The sequence below is a fragment of the Rattus norvegicus genome, chromosome 17 (genome assembly GCF_036323735.1).
Source record: "Rattus norvegicus strain BN/NHsdMcwi chromosome 17, GRCr8, whole genome shotgun sequence".
In the NCBI taxonomy this organism is placed as follows: Eukaryota; Metazoa; Chordata; class Mammalia; order Rodentia; family Muridae; genus Rattus; species Rattus norvegicus.
This window is the reverse complement of record NC_086035.1, coordinates 17,648,310-17,665,712: the sequence shown is the minus strand read 5'-3', so window position 1 is coordinate 17,665,712 and position 17,403 is coordinate 17,648,310. Positions and strand designations below refer to the sequence as shown.

At 44.8% G+C, this 17,403-nt stretch overlaps 1 protein-coding gene across 3 annotated transcripts in view; it reads left to right on the top strand.

Annotated features, from left to right (window-relative positions):
• Rnf144b (ring finger protein 144B) overlaps nt 1-17,403 on the top strand; it is a 149,122-nt gene that overhangs the window by 120,973 nt on the left and 10,746 nt on the right. For all 3 annotated transcript variants that reach the window (XM_039095970.2, XM_006253767.5, NM_001108881.2), the window contains 2 exons: nt 9,207-9,267; nt 16,926-17,124. In XM_039095970.2, coding sequence (XP_038951898.1) covers nt 9,207-9,267; nt 16,926-17,124 — 260 coding nt within the window. The remainder of the gene's footprint in view (nt 1-9,206; nt 9,268-16,925; nt 17,125-17,403) is intronic.

Genomic DNA, 17,403 nt, shown 5'->3' with positions numbered 1-17,403 from the left:
TCTTCTGATTGGGCTCCCTAGAAACCGATGGATAAGCAGGGGACACCTGATGGGACACCTGCACGGCCCCAGGCTTTCCTCCTGGCCTTCCTTGTCCCGTGCATTACCTAATCCTCCCCACAAGCCTCGCAAAGTCAGGTGTTTTCTTAGATAGGGAAACTAAAGTCCAGGGGCTGTAAGTGACTGACATACCTCCAGGGACCGATCCAGAAAGAACTGGAATTCTAATCCAGTTCTCCTGTTCCACAATCACATAGCATTAAGGGCGAACAGAGGAGGGAGAAGAGATATACAGCAAATGACTCAGGAGTGTGATGTGTGGAGAAGCTCGGTGGTGTGTGGGTGGACATAAATACACATACAGGCAGATACCTGTGTGCGTGTGCGTGCGTATATATCTTTCTGAATGCACACACTTTCTTTTCTTTTCTTAAAAATCATACCCTTTGCCTTGTAAGAAAAGCAGGGAGATAGTGCTCTAATTACTCCTGCCCTGTGTGCAGTTTATGACACATGGCTATAAGTAAGGTTGATGTAGAACTGACTCATCTTAAGAAAACAATGAAGTCTAAGTTTTGCTAAAAGGAAGATACTGAAGGTGTCCATCCTCCCCCCTCCACCCCCCCAAGGACCACTGCTGACCTCAGTGCTTTGCAGCGAGTAAGGGAAGGAAGAAACAGAGGCTTGGCAAACTAGACACCTGGGGCTCCAGACACTGTGCTGTGTAACGGAAGCTGGTTTTGTTGTTGTTGTTTTAAGGTTTATTTATTTATGTAAATGAGTGCTTTCTTTTGCATGACCAAAGAAGGTACCGGATAGAAGAGGGCATCAGATCCCATTACAGATGGTTGTGAGCCACCATGTGGTTGCTGGGAACTGAACTCAGGACCTCTGGAAGAGCAGCCACTGCCCTTAACTGCTGAGCCATCTCTCCGGCCCAACAGAATTGTTCTTAAAATGAGGCCCCACCGTTTGAGAGCATTGGCTTTGGCATTGTCCTTTCCGACTCTTTCCTCTGATGTCTTACTTGTCCAAGTATAAATAGAGAGAGGGTCAGGTACAGGTACCCTGATTCCCGCCCCAGCAATCCCCCAACCCCCCTCGAAACCTCCCTCCCCCTCCCCCGCCTGGTACTGAGTTGAGGCCCAGGCACAAGAGCAGCATCCTGGGGGAGCTTCTGACCTAGCCAAGAGGTCATAAACATATAATGAGGCAGATCATTATGCAAGTGAAACACGAGAGATATAAAATAGGCTGCAAAAGCTGGGTTTGGGTGAAATCTTGCTTAATTCCTATATGGAAAAAATATCTGTAAATGAACACAAACGAACACTTTGGTTGAAGCTTAAAAACAAAGTTTATGAATCTAGACCCAGTCTGGCCAGTGCGGTGTGGATGATGTCGAATTGTAGATTAATTAAAAGAATATAAAAGACACTTAATTCTTCCAGTACGATACTCAATCATGGCTTTGAAGTGTTCATAGCCATTCATGCTTAATGGCTACCCGGTTGACAGCCTAGAGCAGAGCCTCTCTGTCACTATGGAGAGCCAGGTCGTACAGTGTCATCCTGGACCTCTCATGGTAGCACTGATATCTTGGATGCTGGTGGCTGGGGCTGATGTCTTTAGAACAGACCTTAGGTTTTCTGTTGTCCTTGCCCATTTCCCGGTCGCCTGCTGTACAGCCTTTCCCGGTGGTACAAGTTCTCATTCATTTCTGGCTGTTTGTGGCTGTGTCTAGCTATTCTTCCAAATAATATATTAAAAGCAAACAAGCCCATAGCATTTCTCAAAATTTATATATATATATATATATATATATATATATATATATATATATATATATAAAATCTCAAAGTGGAGTTGAGAAAACAGAACAAAACTATTCCAAACCCAGCGGATTTAAAATCCACCCAGCCCTTTTCTCCTTACATGAATGAGACTCTCAGGGCACCCATGGGCCATTTCCATTCTCACTGGCTTTACAGAGAGCCCAGCTAGAGGTGAGCATTCGGATGTAGGAGTCAAGCTCTTAACCTACCTGCCCTCACTTTGTCTCCAGTGGTAAAACCTTGCAGTGGTGGTTGCGGGGAAGGGGGACGGAGTGTTTTCATTCCGATTTTTGAACTGAACAGAAGATTATACCGGAGATCTAAGTAGCTACATCTGTTCATTTGGAACTCTTCCTTTAAAAGTGAAAATACCACACACAGACGCTCTGGGTACCTTCCTGGTACCCACATTTCCTCATATAGCGTCCCTGTGCTACTGTGTGGCCCACATCTTCTGCGGTTCTGACTATATCACATTGGGGCTGGTCTGTACACCGCCTGACTGGATCCCACCCCCACCCCCACCCTTTCCCACCTTCCACTTGAGAGAAATATGTGATCATTACGGGTAACATAACCATACTTGTCGGGAACGGTTCTGGCCACAGCAGCTAATCTCTGTGCACATGCGTGCTTTCCTGTGCAGGTCCTGCTTATCCACTTGGCTCTGCTTCCTCTCTCTGGCTTCCTGAACCCTCCACATTGGCTCAGCTGTGGCTCTGCCTCTTCATGTTTCTCTGTCAAGAATAGCCTCGTTAGTAAAGCATTTAATACCAGGATGCCCGGTTCGAGCCTTGCTTAACTTATACAGGAGGCAAAAGAGCATGACAGTTTCCCTTTCAGTGCCCCAGAAGCCCCGTGATGGACAGTGGCTTGCGGCTTAGAGGTGACCTTTCTGGGAGCCTGGGGAAAGTCAAGTTTTCCTCCGTTGCGTCATCTGGTACTTTCATCTATTGCTCTGCAGGGTTTTCCCATGTATCGGAACCAGGAACCTTGTCCAACATGGAATTATAAACACAGGACACAGATTGTTATTTCTGTCAGCCTCACTTTAAGTACAATTTCCATGTTGAAAGGCAGCGTTTAATCTCAGCGGTTCCCTGAGTGTTGGAGAAGTGGCATGCCCCCGCCTGGAGAGCCTAAAGTGTCTGTGCTGTGTGACATTAGAGTGAGCACATAAAACCACTGGAATAGTACCTGTCACCGTGTGGCCAAGGCAACTGAGCTTCCAACTGGCAGCTGGCAGGGGAGGGCAGGAATGCGCCTCTCAGCTGCCTCTCACACACCAAGCTTCTCTCCAGGGCCTGGGGCACTAAAACAATCAATCGGTCTGGCTTTTACTTCCAGTGCCACAGGATGCACAGGAGGAAGGGCGGGAACAGTTGGCCCTGTCAGGAACAGGGGCTCAGGATTTCTGTAGGAAGGGATCTGTAGTGTAGACCCCCCGAGGTCTAGGGGAGGAGGTGGGAGGGGGAGGAGGAGGGGGAGGGGGAGGGCTAGGGACTCTAAGGTTGCAGGTGCAAAATAAATAGTTTCCTCAGATGATGTGTTTATTTGAGGTGACTTTGGGAGAAGCTGCTGGCACTGTAGGAACCAAGCATTCTTCATGGCTACCTCCCCACCTCTCCTTTAACATCCTCCCCTCCCATTACCATGGTGGGAAGGGGGAGCTGGAAAGTGAAGATGCCCAGGCTAGGGAAACTCCTCCCATCCCCCCCATGACGTGGGGGTTACAACCCGGAAGGGGCCGACTCACAAACCGGAAGGGACTAACTCCGTCCCTAATACCCGTCCGTCGTCACGTGTGCTGGCTGGAGAAAAGCTAAATTCTGTAGGTGGGAGGGGACAGAGGACTCTGCCAAACCAGAGCGATGAGATATTTTTGAGGTCCCCAGCTGAAATTTATTTCTGAACACATTTAAAACTTCATTTTTTTTTTTTAGCTGTATTTAAAGCCCCATGTAAGTGGGAGATAAAGCCGTGAAGGTCTTTAAAAGCCGCCTAAGAAAACTAAGCGGTTCTTCCGTTGAATCTGTCTCAGGCTGCACACGGTGCTTCATCCAGAGGCTTGCAATGCGTAGGTGGTCTAGGTGGTCTCGGCCCTGCCTTGATGCCCTCTGGCGTTTTCCATTCAGGATTTGGTCCCTAGCATTTAGGTGTTTGTTACACTCAGATGAATGGCGGGTGCCCTTTCTGCCCTGTTAGAAGGAGGCACCGGTGCTTTTGGGCAGAAGACATCGCTGGTTTCCGTGTTACCATGATCAGACTTGGTATTACAACTGGTTTTTCCTGCCTCCACTTTTTGCAAGTCACGGCGTCTCAGAAATGGCCCAGACTTTGCTTGCTAAGTCATAATGAGCTACCCACTGCCAATTGCACTCATCTGTCGTAGTCTACTGGTCAACCTGGTTCTTTACCTTTTTTTTTTTTTTTTTTTTTTTTTTAAAGTAGCTGATTTAAAGGGCTAAACCTGAATATGTTCTTGACTTCTCTTTCCTATCGGCCTGACTTTACAAGCCTTTACAAGACAGTGCTCCCTAAAGCCTGTCCTTAACTTAGAATTTTTTGGTTCTTTTTTTTTTTTCGGAGCTGGGGACCGAATAGAATTTTTAACTATGACATTTTAATGTTCTCATCCAAAAGAATATATGCTGCGTGGCCCACATTTCTTACTGGGGGGGGGGGGTCACCTATTACTTTCAGCATAGATATTTGTGACGAGCGGGTCTCCCCTCCTATTCCCTCTCCTCCTTTCCTTCCTTCTGTAATTTTTTTTACGAGGTTAGGGTTACTGTGGGGGTTGGGGTGCTTGTTTCCGTCCTATGGTCATAGCAAACAGTGCTACAGAAAGCTGTGTTCTGCTTCTCATTTCGTCTCGGCTGTTAGAGACACCCTGTCTGCTTGTGTGTAGTTTCCACACATGTAGGCACACATCCCATCATCCTCGAGTGCACTCTGAGGACTTTCTCGTGGCAGAAGCCACGTCACTCACCCTTGACATACTTTCCGATCTCCCCCTGCCCCAAGTTCCTCCATTTGGTCAGTCCAAGTATCTGCTTTATACAGTATCTATCTCCCTACAGGACAGCTAGATACAGACTCCTTGAGTGGTCTCACTAGCCTTTGGTCCCACACCATCTCCAGATAATCCACAGTAACCACTCCACAGTCCCAGTGTGACCACCTAGAATTCATGATTCTGTGCTTTAAACTCAGGTGAAAGTTCTCACACAAAACCTGTTGAGGTAATGCCTTGAACCACCAGTGATGGTCATTTTATGTGTCCCTGCCTCCTGTGCGCTCGCTCTCTCTCTCTCTCTCTCTCTCTCTCTCTCTCTCTCTCTCTCTCTCTCTCACACACACACACACACACACACACACACACACACACACACACACACAGAGTCATCTGAGTACCCACTGCCTGAAGAACTTTAAGTAATAAGGTTTTCATCTTTATTTTTTGATTCTCCTAATTTTTGAAGGGTGCTAGCTATCTTAAGTATCTTTGATTAAGGGTCAGGCGAGATGACTAATGGTTAAAGCATTTCCTGGCCTTCTAGAGGACCCATTTGGTTCCCAGTACCAGGTTGGATGGTTTACAACAGACTGTAACTCTCGTTGCAGGAACTCTTAGCGCCCCCCTCTGGTCTCTTTAGGCATCCACATTCGTGTGGCAGACATACTACAAAAAATGATCTGGAATCAAGGCACTCCTACAAGATACATGCAAATTACAAAGGACAGAGAACTCTGCTGTAGATTCTCTTAATCAAGTCAAGATGTTAATATCACTAATATTGTCACCCCAATGCTCCCCAAATCACACCTGAATATGAATGAATATCTCTCTCTATATCTATATCTATCTATATCTATATATATATTCATACGTTATTTTAAATATCACGACCTGAATCTAATCAAGAGAAGGCATCAGGGCAACCAAAGTTGGAGGACAGCACGCCGTCCACTGGCCTACACATTTCAAACACGTGAAGAGAAGGAGAGGGAAAGATAAACTAAACCCTGTCACCGAGGGACAGGAGACTTTGCAGCTAGACAGAGGGCTGTGGTTTGGATTGGGTACCAGACTGGAGAGGGACATTAGTGGGAGGATGTGTGAAATTTTAATAAGTTCTGGCGATCATTTCGTTGTATCATACTGATTTCAATTGCATTCTTTTAATAATTAATGACAGTTTTGATACAAGAAGCTGAGAGTAGCGTGCAGAAAGTCTTCATCCAGCCTCTGTGACATGTCTTAAGTCTGAAATTACCTGGGAATTAAACATTTTTTTTCAAAAGAGCATTGAAGTGTGATTTTGGACAATTTTGAATATCTTTGTTGGGTAAAAAAAGAGGATAAAGGTAGAAAGTGAGATAAGCCTTTATAATCTCATTTGTCTCCTGGGATTGCCAGACTAGCCGTGGGACAGTTCTCAAGCACCTGTGACCATCCTCAAACACCTGCTGTAGCCCTCTCACCTGTAGCCTTATAGAACCTTCCAGAACTCATCCAGAAAGAACTTATTTAAATTTTATAATTGTGCAAATGGAAACTGTGCACAATTATGACTAAGCTCCAAATGACAGGGAAACCAGGAATTAACACTTTGGATAATATACTTCAAAAACAAACACAAACAAAAAACTGTGTCCGACTCTTTCTCTCATATAGAAGACACACTGAGACAGAGACACTTTAGGATACTAGTTTAATTTACAAGATATAAGAGGTGAAAAGATCAGGGAGTAGATTTATTTTGACTCTTCAGTGTGTATATTCCCTCTGAGTGACTTTTACTCTTTGAGCACCCCTTCCCCATAGCCTAGACATCAAGTCCAAGGTGGGATGTCGAGAAGATGCAGGTCTGAGGGGCAGAGCTGGGAAAGAGATGAGTTCTCCCTAGGCGGGGTCGATATCCTTGAAAGAGAAGCGTGGGCATCGACAATTCTCTGCGGCTGCAAACTTCAGTGGGAAAGTTGACCTACTTTGATAAGGCCTGATTCTAATAACTACTTGACTTATGAAATAATAAACGGAAAATTCAAACTCGACTAACACACACACACACACACACACACACACACACATACACATTAGAGACTTATGCCTTTCCTGTTAGCCATAGAGTGTTACTCTGATGAAACCTGTCTTTCTAATTCAAAATAAACCTCCAACCCTGTTGTCAATTCCTCTTACTGTGTCACTTTCTTTCTGTCCCTTTAACATATGATCTCTTTCTAAGACATTAGATCTTTCCTTTGCTTGTCTTCCATAAATATTATGTGGCTTAGCTATTATACGAACTGGAAAAACCAGCATTATCAGGAGACGCCTTTGATGGATTTTTTAAAACGGTGTGTATCAGTCCACAGAGAATTTTAGATGGAGGCGAGTTGGCCTCATGGCTGTTGCATAGAATCGATGATCTCAGTACCATTGGAGAAGAGGAGGCTGAAAATAGGGTCACAGAATGTCACCTTGGACCCAAAGGTGAAGGAACATGAAGTCATTTGCCCTCCACACATAGCCATCACTGACAAAGCAGACAGAGCACCGAGCTCCGTTTCCTAATGCCTATAGCCTGGGACTGCTCTCTCTGGCTCTGAATCTTACCCATGATGCCTTTGCACTTCAGGGGAGGTTATTTTTTGGGGGGGAGGGCATACAGGATGAACGAATTTAGTTCTCTGTGTTGCTCAAGTCCAATCATCCCTTTCACAGAACTATAGCAAAGTACATATAGTGTGAAATTGGGCCTAAGGGACTTGTCCTGATAACACATTTTTTTTTTAAGATTTTTATTTATTTTACTTATGTGACTACACTGTAGCTGTCTTCAGACACACCAGAAGAAGGTTTCAGATACCATTACAGATGGTTGTGACCCACCATATGGTTGCTGAGAATTGAACTCAGGGCCTCTGGAAGAGCAGTCGGTGCTCTTAACCACTGAGCCATCTCTCTAGGCCCCCTGAGAATACATCTTTATTTCCAATTTGGTGAAAGAAAGTTTGAGGGGGAATGTACTTTAGAGTGGATTAAATTTACCAAACTTAGTTTGGTAAGAGGAAGACCAAACTGGCTTATTTTTTGGTCTTTAGTTCATTTTTTTGTTAACTTGGTCTGACTGATTCGTGAAATAAATCAGTTGAGTCTGCTTCTGAGGTACATAACTAAATTTTGAATGTACTTTTAAAATGCACTGTATGCCGGGCAGAGGTTGTTGATGCCTTGGGAGGCAGAGGCAGGTGAGTCTCTCAGCCTGGCCTACAGAGAGAATTCCAGGCCAGTCAAGGCCACACAGAGAAACCCTGTCTCAAAAGAAAAAATTTTTAATTGTATTTATTAAATGCAATTTTAGTTACAGCACCAACTTACTATGGTTTTCTCAAAGCAGGCTTTGTTTTTTCAATTGCAAAAATGTTCTTATTTAAATGTATTTTGCAACAAAACTGTATCTATAGTTCATACATGCATAGTGTATATAATAAATATATGTACATAGTAGCTTAATAGTTTCCTGCTGGAATTATCAGGCTACGAGGAGGGGCCCCCATTAACCTGTTGAATTTCTGGGAGGCTGATCACTACTTATTCAGTTTCTCATTTGTAAGTGGGTAACATCGAGACAATTATATATCCCTGTCAATGGAACTAACAGTTTTAGAATGCCAGTTTATAAAAGCAGTTGGCTTTTCCTCCCTCCGACCTTGAGAGGGTAAGATGTTTAATGGGAAGTGTTAGCATGAGTTAGCATTGCTTACCAGGAAGCCTTTGGTTCATTCTGCTGTCCGAAGAGGAAATGGGACTCTAGTCACAAGGAATGTCATAAGACAGCCTCTTGTTGCTACTGTATCCTGTGCCCGTGTGGTATAAGCGAAGGGCATTCAGTCAGTACCGAAGTTTATATCACACAGAGAGAGCACTACCATCTCCACCTACAGAGTTGGCACAATTGCTGAGGTACATGGCCTGTTTGCCCTCGGATCCAAAGCTAGTCTTTTGAAAGCTTCTTTTTCCTGTGAGCATAGAGGAGGAAAGAACTTCTTCCATACCCGACGCAAATAACGTGAGAGACCCGAATATAAAATGTGGTCAGTAGCTGCTGACCAAGGAATGGAGACAATCGGAGTTTTGTCACTGATGGCCCGAGCAGTGGTTCCTAGCCATGGAGGGGAATGGGGATGGTTTGCAGATGGCTACATGTGTTGCTGCATGAACACGTAGGGATAATGGCTTCCAGACAACTCGGAGAGAGGGTGTAGAGGTCAGTCAAGTCAGAGAACGTTATCAGGAAGGGCTGTCGATTTGCGGGACCCTCTGCTGACCAGAATCTCATCTCTCCCTGTCTCTGATTTCAGATTGCCTGTTTGGTGCCCGTGGATGAGTTTCAGCTTTATCAGCGGTTAAAGTTTGAACGAGGTACACATTCTTCTGTTTATCCCGGTGGTGAATGTGGCTTTTACACAGACCATCTTTACACGAGCTTCATGCAAGATTAAGGCAACTGTGGGCTGTCAACAGAACCACAAGAGGGCTACGAGAAGTGTGAACAGTAATTGCAAACATGCAGATTTCAACTCTTCCCCAGCCACAGCTTGGGGGGAAAAAGTGAACCAAAAAAAAAAAAAAAAAAAAATGCAGACTAGCAGCAGGAAATGAGATTTCGTTAGGTTGGTTATTTTGTATTTTTAATTTGGGATCGGTTCAGAAAGGTATTACGAAAGCGAGATGGTTTCGTAATAGTGACACAAAGGAGGATAACTCTCAGAATAGGCTTCTCGTTGCTTTTCTCATTCCTGAAGATGGTTTTCAAACATTAGCAAGCCAAAGCATTGCTACTGGCCCTCATGATGAGGTATCTGCCGCCCCGCCTTCTCATACCACTTTCGTAGTCATGGTGACACCGAAGAATTTGGATGTGTGTTATTCTAATAGAATTTACAGAGCACTGGGCTGATTTGTCTTTCTGACTTCGGCAGTGGAGCGATTTCCGCAGCCTTTCTCCCCACAGAGCCCTCGTCTCTGCAACGAGTGTGTTCTTAGTCCTTTTGTCTCTGACAGGTCTTCTTGAGGACGCCATTCCCCCCTCTGCCACCCTAAAAAACAGCCTTGAACTGAAAACTGTATCTTTTTAGTTTTTGGGAAGTTGGGAAGTCGGAGGGGGATGCTTCCCGCGCAGGCCGGGTATAGTCTCTCTCCCTGAGTGTGTTGCCCGCCCTATTCAGAAAGAAACAAAGTGAGAATCGGTGTGTCGATGTGGACTTGTTCTTCTTGCCAGGAGTGTGGGGTAACTGAACGTCCATCTGGTAGGCTCAACACTTGCTAGGGACCGTCACCATCATCTCCTTTGCTTTATCCAAAGTGCTCTGAAAGGTGATGTGTTTAGAGGAACAAGGAAAACCCATTGGGAGCATGAGGAGGGGCGTTGAAGGGAAGCCTGAGGCAGGGGTATGTCATTCACCTCCTTAAGCTGAAACCTGGCTTGGTCCTGCGGTCTATGAACTCTGGGCCCTTTTGTTCCTCTGTCATGGGTGGGGCACCAACTAAGGCCGGTATGACAAGCTGATTTTCTCTCTCTCGAGGCATACGTGATAGCATTTCCTCTTTCTACCACCGTCCTCTCTAACTACTGCACTACCCAGCCCCTCAGCAGCAGGCTTACGTCTCATTGTTGACATACAGGGGATGTAATAACTCCGTGTTAGACAAGCAGTAATGGCTCCCAAAGTTAAAACAGTCTGTGGATTGGTTCTCACTGATGAATGTATTGTTTTGCTTGATTTTAAACATAGTGACCAAGAGCTGGGGCGTGACTAGGTTGATATTAATATCTATAGACCACGGCCTGTGACTGTTTCCTCTGTCATATTGTAGTTGACAATAAAAACCCTGATCACCTTCACACCGCACTCTGTTCCTCTCCTGTCCCCCTTTCCCGAAATGACATCGTCATGACCCTCTTTAGGGAGCATCTCCATGTGGCCATAGGTGTAACGACTGTCACATTGTTAATGGAAACAGAATACTCTTTAGTTAGCTGGCCAAACAGGTCCTTGCATCCCAGTGGGGTTAATAACCTTTTGGGTAAGGCACAAACGGAAAATAATCAACATATCATGCTCTTTCCCCGGGTGGCGCTTGGCCTCACGGGACTTTTGAGTCCCCCAGTGTTCAGCTCTCCTTATGATTGGCTGACACCTTCAATACCACGTTGTAGTGCACTCCATCTAATTACAGAAGGTTAGGCAGGCTTTGCGCCAGGACGTCTCTGTAGATGGGGTTGCTTCTCTCTGTGTTTGTCCACGATAGGTCGATCTAATAGTTTCATTTTATTCATAGAATTTGTTTTTCCCAACTTAAAAAGGCTAGGTAGCTGCCCCACTGTGGATCTCTCACTGACAGTAGATTTTATTCTCATCTCATAAAAAGAGGAATTGAGGTTAGCTTAAGATCCCGTGGATTTGCTCTAAGTGTCTCACTTATAAAAAGCTTAAGTCGTATAATTTTTTACAGTTCCAGACACTTCCTCAAGCATCAGCCCATCTCTTGGGCAAGGATGGTCTGCCGTATCCTTTCACAGCCCTTCTTGGCAGGCTCACTCTCTCCTCAGGTTCACGTGTCCTGTACCCCCCAACTGCCCAAGCACAACAGCACTGCCCATTTTCTCTCCATCTTACTCCACATGTGTTTCTGGAGGGTTCCATCCTTAGTTTCCTAGGTTCTAGACTGTCGTATAGAAACTCAACAGTCTGCAAATTCCACAGGACGCACCTTATCCACCTCCTTTTATGTTCCCCTCACGCTAGTCATGGCTTCTCCTTTCTCTAAACATCCTCCAGGAGATATGACTCACTTAGGTAGGATGCCCAACCTGGCCTTATTAAAGAGAAAGGAATCCCAGGCAGGTAGTAGCAACTAAAATTTATTTAATATTATGATTTCTTTTCGATAGTTGGCTATAACTTAGGGGCTCACGTTCAACTTACCAAACACACAACATTTTGTGGGTCTCATAACCGTGACTTTAGATGTTATCCCAAATTTGAAAATCTTTGAGCCTTTCCAAGTCTCCGGTGAGCAGTCTGTTTGATGGCAGCCACTCTAGCTATATGGATTATACTGACTGTCGCAGATGTTAATTCTGATTACTTTAGTTTAATGGCATCTTAACTGTCTGCAGAAGACTCTTCTACTTTGAGATACCGAAGGCAAATTAACTTTGGCATAATTAAAAATGCATCAGGCCATAAAAGTTAAAACAGCTTGACATATCAGCTGATAATTAAATTAAATTGGAGGTGTGGTGTTTCCCCACAATATTAACAACTCCTGTGGCGTCTCTTTTGCGGTAGACTCACAATGGCAGAGGGTCACAGGTGGAACCATTCTTGTTGGTTAAGAAAGTATACAACAGAATAATAAAAACAAATTTCATATGGCGCCTGTCAAACGCTGCCGGTTGTCATGCGAGGAAAAACAAGGGTTGGAGATTCTTCTTTGTCTTGTTTTGTTTCTCTTCCCCTTTCACTCCCTTCCCTAACGCTGAGCTCGATTGGATTTGTCTTTTGAAAGCTGAAAACTCGTCATCTGCGTCAGATCTAATTCTTAGATGCCCTGTCGCAGGCTGTTTCGATTTCCTAATAATTGTCAGAATGCAGAAGTAGAAATAGCCCTGCTTTGCACAACTGCAGGAACTGAGATAAATAGCCCCGGGGCTTTCCTTCAGCCACCCAGATCTCCTTTGCAGAAGCAAGTTGCAGTTCCAGTCTGTGACTTTGTCTCTTCGATGACGAATGTCCCAATCAATCAATCAATTAATTAGCTAATGCACCCCGTGTCATGCTCATCATGAAGTTCCAAGGTCACTATTACATGATGGGCTTGCAGACTGACGTGCACAGCCATGTTCCTCACAGGTGACACAAGAAGGAAGGTCCAGAGCTGAGGAAGAAAGGGGAGATGAGGCACCTCAGGTTAGAAGGAGCCAAGGGAGGGAATTCTCGTAATGTAGCGTTTCTTTAGGAGTCTTGCACGAGAGTCTCTCAGAATACAGTTCCAATTTCACACATTGGTAAATCATTTACGTGATTACTGAGCCCCAGCCTTGTGGAAGTTACCGTGTTTTCCCAGCTATCAGTAACTCAGAATAAGAAATATGCTTTACAGGGGGGCTGGCGAGATGACTCCAGCTTTACAGGGGTGGTTAAGAGCACTGACTGCTCTTCCAGAGGTCCTGAGTTCAAATCCCAGCAACCACATGGCGGCTCACAATCATCTTTAATGAGATCTGATGCCCTCCTCTGGTGTGTCTGAAGACAGCTACAGTATACACACACACACACACACACACACACACACACACACACACAGACATACACACACACACACACACACACACACACACACATATATATATATATATAATAAATCTTTTTAAACAACATTTGTAGCTGTGGTTTCTGCACCCATAGGTTTAGTCAGCCTCCCATTGGAAATATATTTTTTAAAAAATTGCTTCTATACTGATACTATACTGATACTGGTTTTTCATTATTCCCTGAATAGCATAGCAGTTGTCCATATGGCACTGTAGTCTGTGTTTTAAGGAAGCCAGGGATGGTTGAAAAGTGTGCAAATAGTGCACCGTTTGTGTAAAGGACTTGAGCCTTTAAGGACCTTGGTATCTACCTGGAGGAACTCCCATATGCAACTATACGCTTACATCTCATAAAATTGATTTTTTCAATCCCTTTCTTGAAAATAAAAAGTATATGTTTGGAGTTTTCAAAGAAGTTAATGTCACTTTGGGGTGTGCAGGGAGGTAGAGGGGACGGAGGATTTTGACTTTAGGCCACGGGGAGCCTGCTGTGTTTAGTGTAGTCTGGAGGGTGGTATTGCTCTTGACCACCTCATTTCGAAGGAAGAAAGGTGTTGTGTTAAACTGCTGCCTCAGCTCTGGGTTTGTCTTCTGTCTTATAAAGTCCAACTGACCTTTACCTGTGCACCATTTAGATAAACGTTAGAAACAGATCAAAACCGCTTGTAATTTTGAAGCTTGTCCGTGACTCCACCCACAAAGGGCTTAAATGTGATTTTTTACAAATGTACGGTTACAAACAAGCATGAGAGCAAAATTAATGTGTGTTCAGTGTCAGTGGTTCTCAGAAGCGTAGAGGCCTCCAAGTTCATCTCTAGTAATTCTAACCAAATTAGTAACTGACAGAGTGCGTGGTTTCACGCCATAGGACCTTTGCTGGGAAGAAAACTGGAGACAAGATAGGAGAACCACTTACTTAAATGTCCTTTGTACTTTCTAACTCTGAGGTACCAAAACACTTCTTCTTTCATCCAAAAACATCTCTCATTTGCATCTGTAAGAGACCTGGGTGTGGCGGTTAGGTTGTAAAAGATAAAACTCTTTGGTCTGCTTACTCTCTTGGATGTTCCACCCTTCCTTAACCCACTACGGCACTGGTTGGATGGCGGTTATTGAGAGCAGAGTTCTAGGCGCAACACATTGTTTTTTTTATTAGGAAAAATGTTGCCCATGTGAGCCACTATGCCTAGCTTCCGGAAATAACTTAAGAGCCAATTAAAAAAGTTACACAAGTGGTATTTGTGTCTTTTAAGGAAAAAAAAAATCACTCAGAACACTGAGGTGGATAGCTCAGCAGGTAAAGGAACTTCCCACCCATCACCCCCAAAGACTACATTCAGTCTCTGGGTCTCACACTGTGGAAGGAGAGGACCAGGTCCTACACGGTGTCCCCGGAATATGCATGGAGTGACATGCCCACGGCCACAGTACACAGTAAATAAGTATAGTGTTTAGAGTCCATATTAACAGTAAAGAAAACCGGTGCCTTTTCACCCCACCCTTGACTTTGATTCGGGGCAAGCTGTGACCTTCATTAGTGTTCCAGAAGCAGTTAAAATATGTCTCTATATACATAGTTTTATATCATTCATCTATACTATTCTGTAATCTTGTCTTTTCATTGAACACATCTATTATTAGTTTCTAAATAAGTATACGTATTTGTGTTGTGGTGGACAAGGTTTCTACAGAATACTATATGCTTTTGCTTACAATTGGATTGCACATTATCCATGTGCTACATACGGAGATAAAACGATTGGCATAGGAAAAACTTCTAAGGTCGTGTTCGACATGGCCCTTTAATCCTCTCAGTAAAGTCTCCCCATGGGAGAAGCCGTCCCTCAGTGTGGTTACTCTCTCTTACTGGAAGTAAGTAGCCTTATCAGTTAATACGCTTTCAGTGACAAGGCATGGAATGTCTGAAAATAGCTGGACGCACCAGGACATCTTCCTACTACATATACAGGAAGCTCTTGGGTAGGCTGTGGTGGCTTTGATTGATTTAGCCATTCAAATGTCTTAATCTGCTTAGCTTTTCCCAAGTGCCCTCAGATCCTTGTGCCTGTCCCAAGGAAGCCTAGAAGCCCTGTGTAAGGTCAGATCTCTCCTTTCCTTCCTGGCGGTTGGAATCACATCCCAAGCCAAGCCTTTGCTGCAAGAAGTCTGGGAAAAGTACAGCTCTGGGACATTCAGACTGTCGTGACGGACATGTTTAGATAAGATGCAAGGGGGCTGAGAGAGTCAACTGGGAGAATTGGCCAGAGCTAAAAATCTGTGCTCCTAACATCTCTCCTTTTGATCCTATTTAAGCTCTGGAAGCCATTCTTGAAGAATAAGGCTGGGGTTTTACTCAGTACAGGGCTACTGACAGAGACATGTCCCATCCCCACGTTAACCCAAACAAGTAATCAATCAAACTAGGAAAAGCCCCAAAAGTGATTTGCAATGAGCGGAAGTATGGCATGCATCATAGGTAGCATCTCAGTCCCTACGTAATGGGACATATCTGATGGTGATCTGTTGAAGGTATATTACCTAATGGTCTCACGTCATAGCATTTGTCTGAATGGTGTCACGTCATAGTGTTTGTCTGAGTCCAGCAGGGTGTCAGCACGACCACAGACCCACCCAACGCTGCATCTCAGACACGCCCCTCTGTAGAGAGCTTCAATGCCTCCCTCCTTGCCCGGCTTCCATGGTTCCCTGCCTGACACTTCATGTCCGGTCACGATGGGGGAAGTTGAAATCTCTGTTTCCTATAGCTCAGATCCCTTCTTGGGGTGTGGGTTGGGCTGTGGGCAGCAATCACACTGGGTTCGAATTCATTGGATCCGCAACTGTTCCCGAGGTTATGGTTTCTAGTTCCGTTGTACCACTTTGGATGCCTGAAACAACTGGTTGATAGAAACACATCACAACTTCTCCCAGTACTGCAACTGATTAGAGTGATTATATCAGATTGACATTAACCGCAGAGGTCTAAGAGAGGAACATCCGGAGTAAGGAATGTGTAAAATACATTCAGAGAAGCATTCAGAGAAGGAAAGGCCACTGCTCCCCTCAGATAGCCTCATATGTTTCCTCAGAGGGCATATTACATGAAGAGAAATGGAATACTCTGTTTCAAGAGCTTGTGAGCCCTTCTTATATAGTCCCTATCTTGTTCACTGGTAAGGCAGCAAACCACTTAAATCTGACTTGCTAGCTAAGCCACACTGGATGCTGTTTGATCCTACGCTCTCTGAATCCTGGCTTTAAAATTCCCTGAGGTATGAACTATATCTGAGAGCCCAGCGCACATATTCTCACGTGTAGAATACCTTTATTCTCTTGCTTTTACCCTCTTCAAGTCAGCCTTTCTCCTAGTTTATCACTGAAGAAATAAGAGTTTTGCCATTTCGAGAGTTTTGCACTCAAGGGCAAGTTGTAGTTTTTGCTTAAAGATCATACCTTACTACTAATGAAGGCGGTGGTGACCTGATCTCTTGGCTCCTTCCTCGAGAATGTGGCAGGGATGATTTTATGCTCTGGATGGTGGATGGCAGGCTTTGACCCATCATCAAGACCATCAGTCATGGACATAGCCACTCTCTTGTTGGTCTATTAAAAAAACAAAACAAAACAGATAAATGGAGGGGAGAAACTTTAACGTTTGGGTTGGAGAAGGCCAATCACGGTTTCCCCCTTTATGTTTCAGAGGTCCACATGGACCCCCTCCGGACATGGTGTCCTGTCGCAGACTGCCAGACAGTGTGCCATATCACAGCAGGAGACCCCGGACAGCCCGTGTCGGTGGAGTGCCCTTCTTGCCACCTGAAATTCTGCTCATGTTGCAAGGATGCTTGGCATGAGGAGTCCTCCTGCCGAGACAGCCAGTCGGCGATGCCAGAGCATGGGTAAGGGGTGAGGTGTCTTTGGGGTTGTTCCCAGTGTTCTTTTCAAACTCGGCATAAGCTGCTGTGAGAAGGAGTTAGATGGCTTTTAGACAGTCACTGTAGAAATACCGAGAGAAGACGGAGTAAGGTGGCAATAGACATCAACCAGAACAGGATGTCTAAAAGGGATTCTAGCTCTTTATCCTAAGGGGACCTTCAGATCATGTTGAGCCCATTCCCCTGTGGGTAGAGAGGCACCAAGCTCTGTAGTTCTCAGCAAGAACGCCGTGGCTTCTATGT